We start from the raw sequence: 22,985 nt of genomic DNA on the forward strand, positions 1-22,985 counted from the left end.
TTTACCTTAATACATTCTTTATAGAACACATTGCAAATCCAGACCATACACAATAAGTATTTGAATAGCTTGACTCCACTGAGAATTGGATATATTATGATCTTGGGGGTCAACTCCAGTTCTGTGACACAAGTCACTATCACCTATGACAACCAGCAATCCATGGTGATGAATTTCAGCAGTGACCCCTTCAAACAGGTATGTCTAAAAATAATGTTGTTACATCATAAATTAATTTTATTATTCTGTAAAGTTATTGCCACTAGTATTATCCATTATATTTGAAAGGTTGTAAGTATGTGTAATAGATATGTTCTTGTAAAGTTGCGAGTGTTGAATTATATTGTAAAATATAAAATATTAGCGGCCCTTCCCAGTGTGATCCAGGGAGCAATGATCAATGGTCTTATGAAATCTTTGTCATGAACTCCCCAAAGAAACTATGCTATATGTTAAGGCCACTCTCCCAGGCTAGCATAACGAAATTTGTGTCTAGACAGAGGCTCAAACAAAGGAAAGAATGATCTTTAAAAAAAAAAAAAATTGAGTTAACTAGCTGTCCACACAGAGGTAAGAGGAGGGGGTCAAATCAATCTTGTAGGTTGCTAACCACTGGCCGTAAACTGTGGTAATCATGAAAATGAATATGCCCCACCTGGGATGTGAGATAAATCGTTTGGTTAACAGAACAGTGACATAAATAGCAGAGCCTACTAAACCCTCCAGTACATTGTGCTTTAGAGGACCGAGGCAACTAATGGAAAGACAAATTAGAAGGAGAGTTATCAAGAGTAAGGGGATGGGAAAAGTATGCCATTTTTGAACACTACTAGATCTATCAGAAGTATGGATTCCGTAACTCATAGCGGGTGGATTACAAAAGCAAAAATGGATAAGTACGGTTACTGTTTTCTAAAAGATAAAATGAGCACCATGCTGGTACAGCAGTCCCTCGCTATATTGCGGTTCACTTATCATGGCCTCACTGTATCGCAGGATTTTTAAAAATATTATATTTAATTATTTATCATGGATTTTTCGCTCTATCGCGGGATTTTGCGGTACTGTATACATATGTTGTTAAAGTCATGTAGGTTTAAGAGTGCAGAATAAATGTAAGGTTCCTACTTTGCGGGGGGGTCTGAACATAATACCCACAATCAGTGAGGGAATACTGTATTTGAATTTTGGAAAATGACCCTCTGAAGTTCAAACTCTAGTCTCTTGAAGTACTCTACTTGAAAACATTTTTCTTGAACTATTGAGTTCAAAAGGAATCTTTGGAAGTAAATACTTCCAGTCAAGACTGACAACAGAGATCTTTCAACACCTTCTTTTTGGGAAAGTTTGTATTATATCACATGCCTTTGTTTTGTGCTGGTCTCAACCTATCGATAACCGAGGTTGTGGGCAGACGAGCTCTTGTGGTTCTTATTACAAAGGCAAGATGTTCTTCAATAACCACCAGGAAACTTTGAAAAGATACTGGCTTATAACTTGCAAGTCCTGGAAATCACACAGCACACCTGGGGCCACACAAAGAGGCCCCGAGCAGAGAGAGCATGCATGGGCAAGGGCCTGGGGTTCAGCTTTTTGGGGGTGGCAGGTGGGGGCCCAGTGCTCCCAGGCCTCATTCTTTGTTGGTAAATTTAAAAGAGGGTGAATTTCGCCTTGGCAGATGTGGCTCAGTTGATTGGAGTTTTGTCCCCACACACCAAAAAGTGGGTTCAATTTCCTGTCAGGGCACATCCCTAGGATACAGGTTTCAATCCCAGGTTGGGAGTGTGTGAGAGGGAACCAATCACTGTTTCTCTCTTACATTAATGTTTCTCTCTCTCTCCACCCTCTAAAATAAATAATCATTTAAAAAATAATTTTAAAAAAATAATTTCAATTTCAAGCATGGGGAAAGAAAACAAACAAGTGGCCCGAAGTTCAGTTATTGAAATCAGCTAAGACCTCAGAAACAAAGGAGCCTCAATGGGCTTGAAGTGGATTCCGCTTTGAAATGGACAGGCCTGATGACTGAAGCTTCAGTCAGACACTTGCATTATAGAAAGAAAAAACCAAAAATCAAGGCTTACACGACACTAATATGTGCCAGGTGGTATACTAGGTATTGGGGTTGGTAAAACAGGAAACTGGCCTGCCCTCAGGAAGATTAAAATCTAGTGGCAAAATGAAGAGATCTTTACGAGCATTGGCTTTATCGAAGGTTCAAATGCTGTGAGCAGTGTGGTTCGGACAGTAAGAAACATTCCCGGAATGGAGATTATGCCCACAGCACCTCTCTCTCTATTTCACTGTCTGAAGTCAGTGTGGCCAAAAAAGGAAACTTCTGTTATTCTGTGGGGAAAAAAAAAAAAGATACATCGTTTTTATTGTTGCTGTTAAACGTGATTAAGAAGTTCTAAAATACTAATGTTATTTCCTGTTTTCTGGCAGATACTAAATATTCAATTGGGTGACAAGACTATGAGCCTGGAAAAGTTAACTGAGGTCACTTGGATTCATGGTGGTCCCATAGTTTCTACTACAGTGAAGACAAGTACCATCTCACCAACTTATACACATACATTTACTACTGATGCTGCCACTTCTGGGCCTATTGTCACTACTTTTGCTACAACAAATGCTACTGTTGCCAGCACTAGTCCTGCCTTTCCTACCACAACCACTTCTTTCCCAACTGCAACTGCAACTACAGCTACTACTCCTTTCCCTACAAATACTCCTACTGCTAGCACTAGTACTGCCTTTCCTATCAAAACCACTTGTATTCCAATAGGTCCTACTGAAACTGCAACTACTACTACTACTACTCCTTTCCCTACAAGTACTACTACTGCTAGCACTAGTCCTGCCTTTCCTATCACAACCACTTTTTTCCCAATAAGTACTACTGAAGCTGTAACTACTGCTGCTACTCCTTTCCCTACAAATACTACTACTGCTAGCACTAGTCCAGCCTTTCCTATCACTACCACTTTTTTCCCAACAGATACTACTGGAACTGCAACTACTACTACTACTATTCCTTTCACTACAAATACTCCTACTGCTAGCACTAGTCCTGCCTTTCCTATCACAACCACTTCTTTCCCAACAGGTGCTACTGAATTTACAACTAGTACCACTATTTCTAATACTACTACTCCTTTCTCTACAAGTACTCCTACTGCTAGCACTAGTCCTGCCTTTCCTATCACAACCACTTATTTCCCAACAGATACTACTGAAGCTGCAACTACTGCTACTACTCCTTTCCCTACAAATACTACTACTGCTAGCACTAGTACTGCCTTTCCTATCACAACTACTTCTTTCCCAACTGAAACTGCAACTACTGCTACTACTCCTTTCCCTACAAATACTACTACTGCTAGCACTAGTACTGCCTTTCCTATCACAACTACTTCTTTCCCAACTGCAACTGCAACTACTGCTACTACTCCTTTCCCTACAAGTATTACTACTGCTAGCACTAGTCCAGCCTTTCCTATCACTACCACATCTTTCCCAACAGATACTACTGAAGCTGCAACTACTACTACTACTATTCCCTTCACTACAGATACTCCTACTGCTAGCACTAGTCCTGCCTTTCCTATCACAACCACTTCTTTCCCAACAGGTACTACTGAATTTACAACTAGTACCACTATTTCTAATACTACTACTCCTTTCCCTACAAGTACTCCTACTGCTAGCACTAGTCCTGCCTTTCCCATCACAACCACTTATTTCCCAACAGATACTACTGAAGCTGCAACTACTGCTACTACTCCTTTCCCTACAAATACTACTACTGCTAGCACTAGTACTGCCTTTCCTATCACAACTACTTCTTTCCCAACTGAAACTGCAACTACTGCTACTACTCCTTTCCCTACAAGTATTACTACTGCTAGCACTAGTACTGCCTTTCCTATCACAACCACTTCTTTCCCAACAGGTACTATCGAATTTACAACTAGTACCACTATTTCTAATACTACTACTCCTTTCCCTACAAATACTACTACTGCCAGCACTAGTCCTGCCTTTCCTATCACAACCACTTCTTTCCCAACAAATACTACTGAAGCTGCAACTACTGCTACTACTCATTTCCCTACAAATACTACTACTGCTAGCACTAGTACTGCCTTTCCTATCACAACCACTTCTTTCCCAACAGGTACTATTGAAGTTACAACTAGTACCACTATTTCTAATACTACTACTCCTTTCCCTACAAATACTACTACTACTGGCACTAGTCCTGCCTTTCCTATCACAACCACTTATTTCCCAATAGATACTACTGAAGCTGCAACTACTGCTACTACTCCTTTCCCTACAAATACTACTACTGCTAGCCCTAGTACTGCCTTTCCTATCACAACCATTTCTTTCTCAACAGGTACTATTGAAGTTACAACTGGTACCACTATTTCTAATATTACTACTCCTTTCCCTACAAATACTACTACTACTGGCACTAGTCCTGCCTTTCCTATCACAACCACTTATTTCCCAACAGATACTACTGAAGCTGCAACTACTGCTACTACTCCTTTCCCTACAAATACTACTACTGCTAGCCCTAGTACTGCCTTTCCTATCACAACCATTTCTTTCCCAACAGGTACTATTGAAGTTACAACAAGTACCAGTATTTCTAATACTACTACTCCTTTCCCTACAAATACTACTACTGCTGGCACTAGTCCTGCCTTTCCTATCACAACAACTTCTTTCCCAACAGATACTACTGAAGCTGCAACTACTGCTACTACTCTTTTCCCTACAAATACTACTACTGCTAGCACTAGTCCTGCTTTTCCTACCACAACCACTTCTTTCCCAACAGATACTACTGAAGCTGCAACTACTGCTACTACTCTTTTCCCTACAAATACTACTACTGCTAGCACTAGTACTGCCTTTCCTATCACAACCACTTCTTTCCCAACAGGTACTATTGAAGTTACAACTAGTACCACTATTTCTAATACTACTACTCCTTTCCCTACAAATACTACTACTACTGGCACTAGTCCTGCCTTTCCTATCACAACCACTTATTTCCCAACAGATACTACTGAAGCTGCAACTACTGCTACTACTCCTTTCCCTACAAATACTACTACTGCTAGCCCTAGTACTGCCTTTCCTATCACAACCATTTCTTTCCCAACAGGTACTATTGAAGTTACAACAAGTACCAGTATTTCTAATACTACTACTCCTTTCCCTACAAATACTACTACTACTGGCAGTAGTCCTGCCTTTCCTATCACAACAACTTCTTTCCCAACAGATACTACTGAAGCTGCAACTACTGCTACTACTCTTTTCCCTACAAATACTACTACTGCTAGCACTAGTCCTGCTTTTCCTACCACAACCACTTCTTTCCCAACAGATACTACTGAAGCTGCAACTACTGCTACTACTCCTTTCCCTACAAATACTACTACTGCTAGCCCTAGTACTGCCTTTCCTATCACAACCATTTCTTTCTCAACAGGTACTATTGAAGTTACAACTGGTACCACTATTTCTAATATTACTACTCCTTTCCCTACAAATACTACTACTACTGGCACTAGTCCTGCCTTTCCTATCACAACCACTTATTTCCCAACAGATACTACTGAAGCTGCAACTACTGCTACTACTCCTTTCCCTACAAATACTACTACTGCTAGCCCTAGTACTGCCTTTCCTATCACAACCATTTCTTTCCCAACAGGTACTATTGAAGTTACAACAAGTACCAGTATTTCTAATACTACTACTCCTTTCCCTACAAATACTACTACTACTGGCACTAGTCCTGCCTTTCCTATCACAACAACTTCTTTCCCAACAGATACTACTGAAGCTGCAACTACTGCTACTACTCTTTTCCCTACAAATACTACTACTGCTAGCACTAGTCCTGCTTTTCCTACCACAACCACTTCTTTCCCAACAGATACTACTGAAGCTGCAACTACTGCTACTACTCTTTTCCCTACAAATACTACTACTGCTAGCACTAGTATTGCCTTTCCTATCACAACCATTTCTTTCCCAACAGGTACTATTGAAGTTACAACTAGTACCACTATTTCTAATACTACTACTCCTTTCCCTACAAATACTACTACTACTGGCACTAGTCCTGCCTTTCCTATCACAACAACTTCTTTCCCAACAGATACTACTGAAGCTGCAACTACTGCTACTACTCTTTTCCCTACAAATACTACTACTGCTAGCACTAGTCCTGCTTTTCCTACCACAACCACTTCTTTCCCAACAGATACTACTGAAGCTGCAACTACTGCTACTACTCTTTTCCCTACAAATACTACTACTGCTAGCACTAGTATTGCCTTTCCTATCACAACCATTTCTTTCCCAACAGGTACTATTGAAGTTACAACTAGTACCACTATTTCTAATACTACTACTCCTTTCCCTACAAATACTACTACTACTGGCACTAGTCTTGCCTTTCCTATCACAACAACTTCTTTCCCAACAGATACTACTGAAGCTGCAACTACTGCTACTACTCCTTTCCCTACAAATACTACTACTGCTAGCACTAGTACTGCCTTTCCTATCACAACTACTTCTTTCCCAACTGCAACTGCAACTACTGCTACTACTCCTTTCCCTACACATACTACTACTGCCAGCACTAGTCCTGCCTTTCCTATCACAACAACTTCTTTCCCAACAGATACTACTGAAGCTGCAACTACTGCTACTACTCCTTTCCCTACAAATACTACTACTGCCAGCACTAGTCCTGCCTTTCCTATCACAACCACTTCTTTCCCAACAGATACTGCTGAAGCTACAGCTACTGCTACTACTACTTTCACTACACATACTACTACTGCCAGCACTAGTCCTGCCTTTCCTATCACAACCACTTCTTTCCCAACAGATACTACTGATGGTGTAACTACTGCTACTACTCCTTTCCCTACAACTATTACTACTGCTAGCACTAGTTCAGCCTTTCCTATCGCTACCACTTCTTTCCCAACAGATACTACTGATGGTGCAACTACTGCTACTACTCCTTTCCCTACAAGTATTACTACTACTAGCACTAGTCCTGCCTTTCCTATCACAATTATTTGTTTCCCAATAGATCCTACTGAAACTGCAACTACTGCTACTACTTCTTTCCCTACAAATACTACTACCACTAACTAGTCCTGCCTTTCCTATCACAACCACTTCTTCCCCAATAGGTACCATTGAGGTTATAACTAGTTCCACTATTTTTAATACTCCTACTCCTTTCCCTGCAAATAGTACTACTACTAGCACTAGTAGTGCCTTCCGTATTACTGCCACTTCTTTCCCAACAAGTACTGTTGTAGTTACAATTATTATTACTGTTCCTAACACCAATACTCCTTTCCCTATAAATATTACTACTGGCACCACAACTGCCTCTTTCCCAATGAATGCTACTGAAGCGACGACTAGCACTACTATTCCTAATACTACTACTGTGTCTCCTGTGAATACTACTACTGCTAACTCTCATGTTACTTCTCCTATCACAACCACTCTTTTGCAAACAAGTATTACTAATACTATCACTGGTACTACTGGTATTGCCACTGCTCTTTCCCCACGTATACTGATGCTACTAGCACTAAATATACTGTTCTAATTACAACTATTCCATCTCTTACACATACTGGTATTGATACCACTAGCCTGGATTCAGTTACTACAGATATTTTAAATAGTACCACTGCAGGAAACACAAAAACAACTACTGACATCCCTACAGTTACTTTGGTTCAAATGCTACTTCTGATCAAACTACTACTCAGATCATGTCTGCTTCACCTCCTACAGGCACCCCTGGTACCACCACCACAGATAATGTATCTTCAATGGCACTGACCAGTATCAGAATCACTCCTTATCCCCCAGACACCCCTACCCATGCTTTAAGTACCACATCCATGGGCATCGAAAGTACCACTAATGCAAATATTACCAATATAGTTACTGATGTTTCTGACATTACAAGTACTGCCACTAGAGATGTTAACATCACAACTATTCCAATTGTGAATGCTTTTACAACTACTTGGGACACAGGAATTACTAGTACTGAAGACTTTGCCACTTCCTCATACATGAACACTACAGGTATTGAATGTAGTATACTGAAGTTACCGGAAATGCCATCACAGCATACACTACCACTATCACTACACATATTTTCATCACTAAAACTACAAATTCAATGACTGCTCCTGACACAGTCCTAACAAACACTCGCATTTCAAGTACCACAGCTATTCCCACCACTAATACCATGAAGAGTACAGAGTATACAGTAAATGCTGCTGATGCAGGTAACTCCAGGAATGTTCCAGGTGACACTGCACATGTTTCTGTTCCAAATACCAAAATAGCCTCAAACACGTTAACATCTGCTCTTCTAGGTTCAGCAACTGACCATCTTATAAGAAATTCTACAGCCATCTTTTTACCTATCACTGCAACTAACATTACTACAGATATTACAAATATTACCATATACGATTCAAATACTACCTCTCCTGATAGAATGACAAAGACTGCTTCTGCTACTGCATCAATTTATATTGCCAATACCACAAATACTACTCTAGTTCCCTGATTACTACTCAAGGCAGGACAACTACTACAGATATCACTTAAAAAAAAAAACATTACAGAACTAGGAAATTAACAGCTACATGATTTTATGCTACATAAGTTTTCACAAATACTAGCACTAGCCTTTACAGCCATCGCTAATCCAAGCACTGTAGACATTCAAGATATATCTCAAGATGTGCCCAGTACTAACTTTGTAGATACTTCTTTTGGAATCAAAATATATACTACTATTTTAAAAATTATAGTTATACCTTCTATATAATTGGTACCAGTAATACCAGTGATACCCCATCAATTAAACTACAGATATTTTATACATCTTGCTACACACTTCACATATGATTTTGATATCTTGGATAATACTGTGAATACTATTGCTTTAGATGTAGGCATTGAAATAACCCTACTTGTTCTGTAATACCATACTTCAGTTATGGTATTACACGACATAATACCATAACTGAGAGCCTTGCTGATGCCTGTCACTCAAATAACTGCTATAGCATAGTTATTAACATTATAGTACATTATTTAAATAGAATGCTAATAATTGCACTTTATGTTCCTATGAGCTTTTTCAAATACCATGGCTACCAATATAGTAATTTGCTATTACAGTTAGTCCCTCTCTATATCGCAGTTCACTTATTGCAGCCTCACTGTATCGCGGGATTTTTAAAAAATATTATACGTAATTATTTATCGCGGATTTTTCACTATATTGCAGGATTTTGCAGTACTGTACAGTAAATACTAAAATAAATGTAAGGTTCCTACTTCATGGATTTTCACCTATCACGGGGGGGGGGTGTCTAGAATGTAATACCTGCAATAAGTGAGGGATCACTGTATACATAATGAAAGTATTATTTCTTCTAAAGGGATCCTATCTACAGTTATAAATATGAAAAATGCTACCATTGTAGAGTGTCTATATGCATTGGCTCCAGAAATGAAATCATTAGGAATATTATAGCTTACTTTTACTATACTAGGAAATAAAAACATGATTATAGATGTTAAAAACATAATTTCCCAAACTTTGCAACCATTGTTTCCATAGGTACTACTGATACTCTTACTATAGATTTGATAAGCACTTGTATTTATAGACATTAAACATAATTCCAGGAAATTACAATTAATCTTATTTATGAGATAATTTTAGATCTCTGCTATTTCCATTAATGGCTGGATTCACTTACAAGGATTTAACTCTTTTATAGACCAGAAATCACCCAGGTAGAGACGAGTGTGTAAGAATATGGCATAAGGGTGACAATTTCCAGCGCGTTCTTGGTCTTTCATATCCAAATTCACTATCTTTGATCTATTACTTTCTTATATCACCCAGACTCCTTTGAATAAACTCATGGTTGAAGGCTTAGCTCTAGTGTAGTATTTTCAGAATGTAGTTTGGAGACACATTAGAGGCCTCAAAACTCTTTCTTGGGTACACAAGCTCAAACCCATTTTCATAATATTATGTTGCTATTTGTCTTTTTCACTCTCATTCTCTCATTCGTGTACAGTGGCATTTTCTAGAGACTATGCTGTGTGATGTCACCATAGATGAATATAGAGACAGATGTAAAAATCTATCTGTCTACTGTTCAACCAGACCCTAAACAGTTTTATGAATATAAAATTATGCCATTCTTCTCACTCATTTTTTTGCTTTGGAAAATATAGTTGTTTTTCATAAAAATGTATTATTTATGTTAACATGGACTTGATATAGTTATTTTTAACGAATTAAAAAATAAATACTTTACAAAATATTGTGCAGATGACTCACTTTTAGTATCTAATGCAGTACATACGAGTAGATATAACCCACCTAAACAAACCATAGGGTCTTTGCTAAATTTGAATGTAAAGGGGTCCTGATACCAGAGAGTCTGGGGATCACTTCCCTAATGCAGCAGTATCCTTGTTTCACTCTTGGGTCCTGGTCACTTATGCTATGAACTTTCCCAGCATGTGTGAACTTCAGCGCCTGTTGCTTAAGGTTCTTACTACACCCAACAGCCTACCACCTACTATGAACTCATCTGCACAACTCTCTGATCTTCTTCCACGGCTGGACCATTGTCTGGATGCCTTGGGGTGGTTCCACATCTGTTGGTTGCATTTCCCTTATGGAATCTACCCACAAGCCGCGGTCCTCTGAGCAAAGTTAACAGACCTTACCCCAGAGTATGTATGCCTCTTCACGGGACCTTCCAACTCAAAACAAAACAGAACGCCTAATTCTAAACTGTCCCAGGGAATTTGGTCATAGACTCCCTCACTTTCCTCTGAACTAAGGAAGTCCCCAGTGCACTCCTCTCGTTGGCACCACCAACCCTGACACAGGACAAAGTGCTCTGGGTCCTCGGGCACACTGGTCCTGCAGCCAGCCCCACACCAGGGCAGGCTAGTTGGCCAAAGACTTCACTTAAATCACTTGGGGTTGGAAAATTGAGGCTGAATTTGTCTGAACAACCATCGTTCTGTAGTTACTGAAGTTCAGTCCTTTGTGTGTAGAAATTAACAGTAATTAAAGCATGGGATTTTGAGAGCTAAGTGCTCTTGCAAACAACAACAACAACAGAACAACCAAACAGGAAAAAGAAAACCTGGACTTAACTTTGGATGTTTGAAGACACTGGAGAATTAAAACTCAAAGTCTATGCACGAGATGCGGTCCTGGAACCAGGCAGAAAGGCTGGGAAGGGAAGAGGTCGAAGCAAACATCAGCACGCTGCTCTGACTCTGAGCTCTGCTGGGTCCTGGCTGGACACACCGCTCCGGCAGCCAGCCCCACACCGGGGCTGGCTAGCTGGCCAAAGACTTCACGTAAATCACTTGGGGCTGGAAAACTGAGGCTGAATTTGTCTCAACAACCATCGTTCTGTAGTTACTGCAGTTCAGTCCTTTTGTATAGAAATCAACAGTAGTTAAAGCATGCATACAGGGGACTCCATGGGACCAGTTCTGAGAGCACCACCAGCTACCAGATTGGCACAGGGACTACTGCTTCAGGGTGACACTCCTTTCCTTTTCTTTCCTGTCTCAATTTGCTCACCTATAAGGTGAAGCAAACGTTGGAGCTGCAGTGTTCATAGAAACACACTTTTGGTCTGTGAACACCAATGCATGGTTTGTCATGACTATTACCTAATTCCTAGTGTTCCCGTGTCTAGGTAAACTTTCCCCTTCTTCTCCCCCTTGGCTTTCCTGATACCAGAGCAGATTCTCCCTAGTGCTGGTACTTTGTAATAAGGCTGCTCTGAGTCCCTTTTATTCAAACTGAAGCTTTGTAAAAGAAAATTCTTCTCCAGGGGTGTCTTTACTGTGTCTCATACTGGGCTTCTGGGGAAAAGGTTGTTTTTTATTTGTTTGCTGTGAGCTGAAATAAAATGTTTCACTGCTAAGTAATGCCCATCTTTCCTCACGTCACAGAATAATTAAATCAGTGGAATTTTGTTATTTTTCTCCAGCATTTTATATGTGCTGCTGTTCATATGTTGCCTTCTAGGGAGCTCTAGGTGAGAACAAAATATACAAACAAATAACAGAGAAGAAAAGTTTTGAAATAGCCAATAAAGTTCATATGGGCAGTGTGCGTGCGTGTGTGTGTGTGTTCATGCACATTATTTTATATGGCAAACATCAGATTTTTGCCAGTAATATTTTCTTTGGTTTGTGTGATGAAATTAAACTTACTAGGATTTCATCATTTTTCCAGACAGCACTGTTATTTGATGGTGATTCACTGAATAAATGTGAGCATTATTGCTTACTGATGGCTTGGTTTAGCCCTGCCCTGGAGTGAGGCACTGAGTTTCATGGTACACATTCAGCCTCTCCTCTGAGGTGTGGACAGGGTGAAAAGATAACTGAACATGTTACAGTCACACCATGGCGAAGGGGTGCGAGGCAAGATGGAGCTGGTACTACATTGGGAGGAGCAAGCAGCAGGTGTTTTGTAGCTGCAGGTGTTTTGATGACATTTGGTGATGGAAAAACCTCTGAGAAGTTGACCTTGACCCAGGCAGCATTGCTCATTTGAGCACAAGGTACCTAAAGATCTTCGGGAAACTGCCCAAGGATAGAAGTTTTTTCATAGGATAATTACAAGAGTCATACAAAGTATACTAATTTCAAATTAGATTGGAAGTTATATTTTTCATCCTGGCAAATTATAATTTATGATCATAACAATCCCCATGACCTTCATGAATATTTATATTTCTAATTCCAGCTGGAGAACAATTTAGTCTTTTATGGAATTATTTAAATAGATGATTAATCAGAGAGAATGTTGGTAATATTCATGAGAGACTGTGTTATGGGTGCAACACAAGTTTATTTCCCAATATTTGCCCAGATAAAAGCACACCCGAATTGCAACAGATGTTAGAGCCTGTATAGCTTAAAATTTCCCACTCATAAAAAGTTTCCTCTTAGCCAGATCTTTCTAAATCTCATCAATGTCCACATATTTCCTCAGAAGTTGGCCCGCTGAATTGTTGAGCAGCACTATTTTTTTCTGACACGAAGATAACTTTTGGCTTCTCAGAAGTCTATTCCAAAGCTTGATTTTTTTCATCTTAAACTATCTCTCTGCTAGCCTTTCATCTTTTCAGTGGTGGCTACTATTTTCCTACTAATCTTGTAGATTAAAGCTCCCTGTTTCTCAAACATCCTTCTCATGACCTCTAGTTGTAAAAAGAAAAGGCCTGTTGACTTCTGTTAAATGTAGCCATTGCAATAACACAGCTATTTAAATAATTGTCTATAAAACCTAGTGATTGGCAGCTCAAGGTAATACATTATGACGCTCGCTTATTATGTCTGAGAGCTAAAATGAATCCAGCAGTATATACTACAGCATGCAGACTGGAAGGTCTCTGCTCAGTGGTCAAAAACTCTTGCTTGGAAAAATTGTCACTTTTCTAAAATGGAAGCCTCCATTTTTCCTTGAATGGTGACAACAGAGATGCCCAAAAGTGGGCACAGACCCTCTGGCTTCAGGGAGGCCTAGTTTTTCCCATAATCATAAACTTTGAAAAACCTCTTTGATTTGAAGACAGCAAGTCCCTCTGTTAAGTGACCCCCTAGCATCTTGAATATCCAGCTGAGACTGAAGGAGTTAAATCTTTGGAACACCAAAAATTTTGGAGAATCTCGAAAGGGTGCCCCCAGATTTCTCCAGAAGGAATGACAGTGAAGGTGAAGAGCTGAGGAACTTCCACACCACTCACCATTCCCAGAGGAAGATCCATCTCAACACCTTGGCATAGCCAGAGTAGGGATCCCTTCTAGAGGACATGAACAATGAGCAGGGCAATTCATGGAGTAGCACAGTGACATTAAGTCTCGAAGGACAGGGTAGTATGGAGCTTCTCGAGCTTAGAAGACCAGAGAGCCGCCAGATGCTCTCAGAGCGGCCACCACCACAGTATGCCTGTCAACTGTTCCTGCAAATGGCAGGCTTTGTTCGTGTGCACCTCCTCATTATGTCCTGTGCTCCGGCGCGAAGGACTACCTCTCTCCATCTTGGCCTTGACCTGTTCTCAGAGTCCCATTCTGCGGGCCTGGCCTGTGAGGGCTCTCCATGCCTGCTGACTCGGGTGTTGACAAAGTGATTCTTGATGGGATAAATAAAGATCGTCCAACAGTAGAGGCATGGTGATGAGAGCAAGGACTGCATTATATGTGGCGTTTGGGGCAATCAGGTCCCCCGACGCCCCTTGGATGTCTCTCACTGAGGAATTCCAGAGACCTCTCAGCTGCCTCTCCTAGACCAAAGGCCCAAAGGAAAGAGATGGCATCAGAAAGCAAGTTTAGTTCTATTTAATTGGATGTCTTAAGCCTTGTCCCATCAGGGACAGCCTCTCTCTTGACCACATACCACCCACGTGGCTTGCTTGTCTCTGCCTCATGGAAGGGTTGGACAAAAATGTCAGAAGAGAGAAACAGGAGTCCCCTGCAGGGCCGACATAGGAGAAGGAGGGTTCCCAGGGCTCTCTGTCCACATTCAAGCCCCTCCTCCCCACATGGCATCCCCTTGAGTGAGCATGAGCACCAGGCTTCTCAGGGAGTACTCCACTACCTCACACTCAGCCTTCGATCTAGATTTTCTCCGAACACCAGTGATTCTGAAGCTTTCAAGGACAAATTGCATAGCTTTATGGAGTATCACAGTGCCCAGGCCAGCAGCAATGTGACCTGGGCCACGGGAAGGGACACAGATGGGGGACTTCTGGGGTACCAAAGCCAGAGGGAAGTTTCTGTGTTTGATGATCAGGAAAGGACTGAGCAGAGGGGGCCCTAGGTATTGGACACGAGGAGACAGTGTCAGACTCCAGCCTGCAGGGTGGCAAGGAGCCAAGAGAAGGCCCCCTGCCCAAAGAAGAGGGCAGCCAGGGGCAGGTGTCTCAGGGTGGCGGTGCCCGAGACCAAGAGGGCCAGGGGTGCAGCAGCCCTGAAGCCTGCAGGGGTCTCATCCTGGGGCTCCACTTTGCCTCCTGATGACTCCAAGCAGGGCCCCCGAGGCTCAGGGATGATCGCCGGGATCCAGCCTGTTGTGTTTCCCACTACCTCCTGCAGGAGAAGCGAAAAGGGGAGTGAAGGCAGACGCCTCCTCACCTTGTTTCTTTTCCTCAGAACTTACTTGGTCATCCCCAGTCCTTGCAGCCATAGGCTCACTGGGAGACTCCAGCCCCACCCCCCACCCAGAGCTGCATCAGCTCAACCATCCACTCCCCTCGCCTCTCCCTCCCTGAGCCCAGCGTTCCTACCATTGTGCACCTCCCTCATTCTTCTGTGTTCCTGGCTTCTCCCAATGCCACCCCATACTCCTGCACCCCTCCCCCTGAGGGGGCAGTGTCTCCCGGGACACGTACGTCAATGGTCTTTATTATCACGGTCTGCTGGGCCTCCTTGCAGGCCTTCTCAGCCTTCTCAATGCTCTCCGGGGTCCACTCAACGTTGTTCATGGCCATCACGCCCTCCATGGCACTGCGTGGGTAGGGGCAGGGTGCAGGAGGAGGACAGCAGTTTAGGGTGGACTCAAAGCTTTGACAAAACGTGTATGAAATACCCTTACTTTTGTCAGAGTTCATTTTACGTCAGCATAAACTCTAAGGAATGTCTTACAACTCCATGAGACCATCAGGAGAAGAAGTATCATCAGAACTCAGAGCTGAGAATTTTTAAGGTGAAGAAGAGAAGCTTCTGTTTAAAGAAGTGGGTCTTAATCTGAGGGCCATGAAGTCCAAGGATGTTGGTGAAGTGACTTCAGGGAACCTGTAACTGCCCTACAACTGTATGCAAAATGGAGTGTGTCTGCTCACACATGCATCTTCCTTGCGAAGGAGTTTCAGAGTTCTTGTGGAGTCTCAGAGAGGACCCTCGCCCCCAAATAATGGAGAGTCACCACCAGAAAGTAAACATGGTCTGACTGAATCAGGTCATGCATGAGAAAAAGGTAGGCCAAGAATCTGTCCATAAGGGATCTAACTTCAAGAGGGCATCCTTGAGGGGGCGCATCGTCTGGGATGACTCACTCTGACACCTCCTCCCCCAGCTCGTGGGCCACGGAGATCATGTCAGGGTACCCCATGCAGCTGGAGATGTTGTTCCGGGGATAGTAGAAGAGGAAGATGAGGCACATCTCATTGATGGTGCTGGGCCCCCCCTGGAGCAGAAGAGGGAGGCAGATGGAGAGACAGAGATGCAAAGGCATGCAGAGAGAACAAGGCAGGCAGAAGTGGTTCAGGGGGTCATGCTACCAATGAGCCTGTTTTCCTTTCCCCTTAAATGCCAGCCAACTTACCGGTCCTCACTCACCTCTCCTCTCTGCACCTCTTTCTTTCTCCTCCTCTATTTTCAATTGATGGACAGTTATGGATATGATTTCCCTCAAAATCTCCCACATATCTGTCCCATCCTCTACATTTCCACTGCCATTGTCTTGGTTTGAGAAGATAAGACAAGATATTGAATTTTTAGAAGAAAGCCACTCCCTCGTGAACTCCTCCAGAATTCTCCATCGGTGCGCGTCAACAGCCAGACCCACTCAAAGGTGTCTGTCACATGTTCTTGTCAGTGCAGTAGGACCCCATGGCTTTTCCCTGTGAATTTCCCTAGGGCATGCTCTCCATTCTTCTCTTATGCTGCACATCACTTCCCACCTTGTAGTAGAATCATTTGAATTTTCTTCCTCAAAGCAACCAGCTCCTTTTGGCTCCAACAAGCATGGAACCATTCCTGACACACAAGAGCTGACTCTAATTGGGCATCTGCAGCAAAGCCAGACAGTCACCTAGATGTTTTACACGTATTAATCAATGCTCGCAACACTCTTCTGCGGTAGATAGTATTATCAATTATTTTACAGATTAGAAAACTGAGACACAAAGAGGTGGAATGACGTGTGTAAGGTTAGAAAGCTACTAATGGTTGTGTTGGCATTCACGCCGAGGCGGTGAGGCTCTGAGCCCACTCTCTTAGCTGTGATAAATAACGTGCTTTTATTCCATGGTCTTAGTGGGAAAACTCTGACTCCAAAAAACCTCCGCTGCCTTGCGGCATACCTCTTCAGGGGAAAGGCTAAGGGAGTAAACCCCGACAGAAAATCCGGAGCCGGAGTCCCTAAGGCGGTTTGACGTAGTCAACACCGGCAACTCCTGCGGCGCACCTGAAGCCAAGCTGTATTGACTCCGTCTTTCCCTTGGACCCTTCAGCTGCGAAGAGAGGGGGGGTCTGCCGCATGGGCAACAGCAGACCCTCCATATCGCCCTGCCCAGGCTCTGTAGCTTCAGCTCCACTGGAGAGGACACTCCAGCGTCATCGCAAGATGTCGATTCAACACGGGAGGAGACAGATACCGTGTCACTCCCGAGTCGGACTGCACAGCCATTCTCGGCGGTGCAGATAGACTCTTAAGAAGCTACACCATCGTCTCTCGAGACGGACGGCTGCCGACGAGTGGGTCATGGACAGAGGAAGCCGGGAATCCTTGCTCGTACCCATCTTGCAATCATTGGGGTGTGAGAACATGAAAAACCCCATGTGAAGGGGCAATACCACTGGAGAAGGGAGGGGGATTCAGCTGGAAGACTCGGAGTCACTTGGGAGCCAAGGCCAGGGATGGGGCTGAATTCCGAAGCTGTTGTCATGGTGACTGTGGTGGGGAGACAGCTACTTACAAAAGTCAAGGAGTCTCGGTCCAGCGTCTGGTAGCGACACTCCACCAGCAATTCGTCTCCCTATTTAGAGTGAAACACGAAGGCCTAAAGCAAGACAGAGAAGGACTGGGGTTGCCCTAGAGCTCTCTTGGCTGACAGTAATGAGCCCTGAGCCTGCCTGTCCCCTGACCCCAACCATGCCCTCCCCCCCCAGAGGCCCACCGGCTTGATCTCCACCCGATGAGGTAAATCTCGAGTCTCCTGCAGGCTGAAGTCATAGGAATCATCTTTACAGATTATTCGGAGCTGTGTTCCATTTCTAGAGGGAGAGAAAGGGAGGGGACAGGAATAAGAAGGGGAGGGTGAAGTGGAGAGGGTGTCTGTCAATGAAGACGCTGTGTGTGGGGTCACTCTGTGGGTTAAGATTGTCCGTAAAGCGACGAAGCTCCTCCTACCACCTTCCTCCAGGCATCTCTCTGCTCTGTGGATAGTTCTGGCTCCTCCTTACTCCCAGCCTTATGCTGCAGAATAAATAACTATTTCGAAGCTCTATTTCCCACATGCACAAAGGAAATGTTCAAATCCATGTCTTCTTCCCTCACCTGTACTGCACGGCCCGCAGGGCCTGCCCAGCCAGGTGGGTGTGTTGCAGGTAGCCAAACACCTGTATGTCAGGCACTGGGGCCCGATTTACCTGTGACAGGGAGGAGAGGCAGCTGGTTTGGTAAGAACCCTCACCTTGCCCTGCCCCTTGATTTTCCGCCCTTAGTATTTGACACCTTGGGAGCCCCTTTAGTTTTCTCCCCGGGGCCCTCCTGGCAGCAATTCCTGCCCCACTCCCCCCTGTCCCCCCAACCTCGACTCCTCCCACCCTGTGCGTAATCTGAGTCAGTGATTTTCCTGAGCACCGGGCTGCAGTCATTGTCCAGGTGTGGGGTCCCAGGGGTGCGCGCTGTGGTGGGAGACCAGGACCCTCGGGGAGGGGGACCTCCCAGCCTCACCTCTTCAAACTTCTCCGTCTTGCACAGCCCGTAGGACAGGAAGGACTCGGCGCCCGGGGGGATGAAGTGGATGGGGAACGTGAGGAAGCCCAGCTGCAGGACCCCCATGTCGTATTTGCGCAGCTGTGCGCTGTAGTACAATCGAACGCCCGAGGAGTCGCGCACGCCTGGCGCGCAAAGGCACAGTCGCAGAAGGCAGGAGAGCGGGTCACAACGCGGGGAGGAAGAGGCCCGGGAGAGCCGGGGTGGGATGTGAGCGACGCAGTCTTCGTGCATCCGCAACACCTCCCCAACCCCGAAAGGCGCCAGGCAGCCGGCACTCTAGATGCTCACCGGCAAGGTTGTGAAAATTGCTGTAATGAACCTCCAGTCGGATCCACTGGGGGTCCAAGGACGTCCCAATGGAGACGCCCACGTCATCTGGAAACTGGTAACTCTGCGGGGCGGAGACGGGCAGGGAGAAGAGCTGGGAGCTACGTGCGGGGACCCATCCCAGACCTCGCCCGCCTCCCAGCCTTGCAGCGGCCAGGCAGCCGCGGCTCCCGAGCGCACGCGCCCCTCAGCCGCCCAGCGCTCATCTCAGGACTCACGGTGCCCCCGACAGCCCAGCCCACGATGACCTGGGAGCAGAGGGAGAAGGCGGGGTCTGCCCCGTAGCAGTCGCTGACGCCCGTGGGCAGAGCACTGGCATTGCCGCAGGCGTACACGAGGATATGGTGCACCATCGTCTCGTTGTGGGGGCCCAGCTTGGGCTCAAACTGGGTGGGGGAGGAGGGCAGCGTGCAGTCAAGGTCGTCTGTGTCAAGTCCTATTCCCCATGGTCCCCTTCTCCAAATAAAACTATACCCATTCCCCACTTCTCTCTGTGTCTCTCTTCCACTTCTTCTGTTTTTCTCGCCAAAGAAAAGTTATTTCCAGCCCCCCCGCCCCCCAAGCCCGTCTGACTCCCCTCTCAGCAGCCCCCCTCCTTGGGAGCACAGCTCGCTAACTCCCACGCCTTCCGCCTTCCCCTGAGTAACCGCGTGCGTCCATGCTCTCTGAACATGTAAGCACTCCTCGTTAGATTCTGTCTACAGAAAATATGGCTCCCACACATTGGCCACGCACTACAAGATCACACTTTTATCTACTTGATCAAAATTGGAATCACCCGAATGTGAGGTCAGGTGACCAATTTTGCCTCCCCTCTGGCCAGACTTCCCCTTGGCCAGGGCCCTCCCAGTCCACACCTCCTCCTGAGCTAAGGGGCTCAATTCTGGGGCCAGGGTGGGGCTTACACTTGGTTCTCTGCAAACACTTTGTAACTCGTGACCTTCATGAAAACTTCGGCTGGGTTGTGGGGCTCAAATAAAACAGTGCCGGGAGCTAAAGCTCTAGGCTCAGTGACCACATCCTCCCCGCCTGGCCTGGCCCTAGGTTGGCCCTGCTGCTTCCTCCCAGTGGCCCTCTGATTGACACTGTCCCCTCCCGGCCCACTGTGCCCACGGAGCTGCTCAGCCACCTTGACTGCCCTACCTTGTAGATGTGATGTTTCTTACTGACGATGGGGAGAGGGAGGAAGGTGCAAGCATACGTAGTATCATCCTCCGGGATGAGGAACTGGAGAAAGAGACACACAGAGGCTGGGCTCGGGTGGGAGGAAAGGGACTCTGCGGCCAGTGTGCTCTCAGGGAGGGGGCAGCTGAGTGAGGAGTCGGACAGGGTTGTGGGCAGCAGAAATAACAGGTTGGGAAGAAAAACAGAGAAACCGCAGTTCTATGAGTACACTGAGTGTTGGGTACAAGAAGAGGGTCTGGCCAGAGCAGGATGATGGGAAGGGGGCCAGAGGAGGCTGGCTGGGCCACAGGGATCTTACATCAGTGAGCTCCAGGTCATGGACAAGGATGTCCTCAGGGACGTCGAGATCGTCCGGGTGGGCTATTTGTAGCAAGAAGATGGACTTGACGAAAGTACGCCCCCGATCCAGTGTCAGCGTGTCGTCCGGGCCGTAGGCGGCCAGCACCCTCATGGTGTCGCTCTGGGGGTGGCACAGGCATGGAGGGGCTGCGCCCACGAACAGTACTGTGTACATACCCACACCCAGGGACTGATGCAAGCCGCCTGCTCATGTTTACACAGCGGGGCAGGAAGGGCTTCTGCCTGGAGTGTCAAAGCTTGTCGGGTCCTAGTTCTGCCTCCAAGGCCAACTCACTGGAAATGTGGAGTAGGTCACAGTCCCCCTCTTATTCCCTCTTGTGCCTGTGTCCACATCTGGTAAGTGACATTCTAAAGTCCAGTGACATCAGGCAGGGTTCTTCAAGAGGGGGAGGCTGGGAGGGGTGGGGTGGCTGCTGAATCAGTGGGAAGTCACCCTGTGGAGGGCTTGTGGATACTAAGAGGGGACAGTTGGCGCGGAGAGACAGAAGTCCTGGGAACTGTGTCTGGCACTCCAGCATGGGGGTGACATGTCCCCCCAGAAGCAAAAACTGCTGTGAGCCAGTACTTTTCTCTCTCCTGAATTTACCGTTATGTCTCGGTCGTGAGGGTCACAGGACCGGAAGGGCCTGGAGAAGCGCATGGTGGTATAGATGGTGTCTTCCGTGAGCCCCAGCAGCTCAGCATCCTGACTCCCATCCTGTTCCAGGGTGTCTTCATCCACCAGGTGCTGATCCTTGGATGCAGGAAGGTCAAGGAATAAGAACCAGGAGCCCCAAATGGTCACGAGTTGGAGCAGCTGGTGTCTGTTAGCTCCCCCAAAGTACCAGATTAGCATAACCCAGGGCTTCTTTATTATGTAGTTTGCTCCTAGGACAGAGCATGATGTCAAGGGTGGATCCATGGGGCCGAGGGACAGACAGTGTCTGCTGGGAGTTTTGCCACCTGGCCTTGCTTGACTCCCATCTCAAATCTCATTCCCCTCAATCCTAATATTCCCATGTCTCTTATCCTTGAGAGCTCCCTTATTCTATGCTATGCACCCTGCCCTGTGGCTCTTAATGTGGACCTTCCCTATAAACGCAGTTGAGAGGGATGAGCTTGGGACATGGGTGAGCTTCTTTATCTGTAAAATGGGGCATTGATCATCCTCTTGACAGGGATGCTGTGCGGTCTGACATGCAAAGAATTTGGAGCAATGCCTGGTTAATCAAAAGTACATAACAAGTTTAAGCTATTAGGGCCTCGGTGGCTGTTGTTATTAGACTATTTCATGCTGTAATAGCATGAAATGCTATTACCTGACGGAGCTTAAAGGAAATTGAGGTTGAAGACTCTCAAACACCTGTGGCTCGCCCCCAGTGACCTGCACATAGTGGGAAGTCAGCAGGTATGTGGGTCAGGACTCTCTCAGGCCAGTGGGTCCATTCCTTAGCACCCAGGGATATGCAGTCTAAAAGACGTAGTCTGAATCCCTCCAGTGGACCCTTTCTGCTGGGAGAGGTCAGAGGCCAGCTGGTGTTGTGGGTATGTGCCTGCATATGTTTGGAAAAATGTGGATCCTTCCTTGGCCCAGAGCCATCCTGAGCCCAGCAAGAGACCCTCACCCTTGGGAGAAAGTCACCCACTGACTTACCGAGAAATAGACACTGCCGTCAGGCAAGACTCCACCGACAACCAGATCGCCTCCCACGGTGGTGTGGCGATCTGTGACCCCTACGCCCACCCAGCCAGCTGTCCGGACCTGGAGCTCAAAGGTGATTATCTCAGCCTCAAGGTCAAAGTCCCAGCGTAGGAAAATGACATTGGAAGGATCTAGGAACCTGGAATAACGCAAGCGAGATGTTGGGCCGAGGTGGCTGCCTTGGGAGGGGGCTGTGAGGACCGTAAGGAGGAGGAGCCTGAAGGGAAGGGTACGGGCCATGGCTCCCGGGGTCTGGAGCATCTCTCCTGCAGGCGAACACTCAAGAGGTGTGGACATATATGTGCTTCTCCCTGTGCTGGGCGCTACGCCATAGGGGAGGGACAGACTGGGGCTCCTCTGATCTGATCAGCCCTTGGGTTCAGAGCGGTGCCGCTTACATAACCCCGGAGGTGTGAGGTGTCCAGAGACAGTGCAGAGCGGATCGCGCTTGCCCTGGACTGGGGACCTGGCATGAAATTCCCAGGAGTAAATCTTTTAAAACTCTTCCACCCCAACCCCATGCCAGTGTCCTGCCAACAG

General features: G+C 45.7%; 2 protein-coding genes across 2 annotated transcripts in view; one reads left to right on the plus strand and one right to left on the minus strand.

Moving 5' to 3' along the window:
• Positions 1-866, plus strand: part of LOC150002246 (putative maltase-glucoamylase 2) — a 69,980-nt gene extending 69,114 nt beyond the window's left edge. The window contains exons 46-47 of the mRNA XM_090286907.1: positions 25-198; positions 834-866. Of these exons, the coding sequence (XP_090143033.1) occupies positions 25-198; positions 834-866 (207 nt within the window). The remainder of the gene's footprint in view (positions 1-24; positions 199-833) is intronic.
• Positions 867-14,548: 13,682 nt separating this feature from the next.
• On the minus strand, positions 14,549-22,698 carry LOC150002247 (putative DBH-like monooxygenase protein 2). Its single transcript, XM_090287601.1, has 13 exons — positions 22,398-22,698; positions 21,351-21,497; positions 20,703-20,864; positions 20,363-20,446; positions 19,438-19,605; positions 19,181-19,283; positions 18,848-19,014; positions 18,449-18,540; positions 18,069-18,165; positions 17,868-17,927; positions 16,224-16,354; positions 15,561-15,675; positions 14,549-15,258 (listed from the first exon to the last, which is right to left on the minus strand). The coding sequence occupies exons 1-13, from the start codon at positions 22,683-22,685 to the stop codon at positions 15,013-15,015; spliced, it is 1,860 nt and encodes a 619-aa protein (XP_090143727.1). The 5' UTR covers positions 22,686-22,698; the 3' UTR covers positions 14,549-15,012.
• Positions 22,699-22,985: the final 287 nt, after the last annotated feature.

The sequence above is a fragment of the Furipterus horrens genome, unplaced genomic scaffold, assembly GCF_987537825.1.
Source record: "Furipterus horrens unplaced genomic scaffold, mFurHor1.1.pri manual_scaffold_9, whole genome shotgun sequence".
Lineage (NCBI taxonomy): Eukaryota > Metazoa > Chordata > Mammalia > Chiroptera > Furipteridae > Furipterus > Furipterus horrens.

Coding starts and splice junctions, on each gene's coding strand:
- LOC150002247 (XM_090287601.1), bottom strand. CDS start 22,685: ATGGCCCGTACCCTTCCCTTCAGGCTCCTCCTCCTTACGGTCCTCACA. Junction 19,015..19,180: donor CAATTTTCACAACCTTGCCG/GTGAGCATCTAG, acceptor TTTGCGCGCCAG/GCGTGCGCGACTCCTCGGGC. Junction 18,166..18,448: donor CTGCGGGCCGTGCAGTACAG/GTGAGGGAAGAA, acceptor CTCTCCCTCTAG/AAATGGAACACAGCTCCGAA.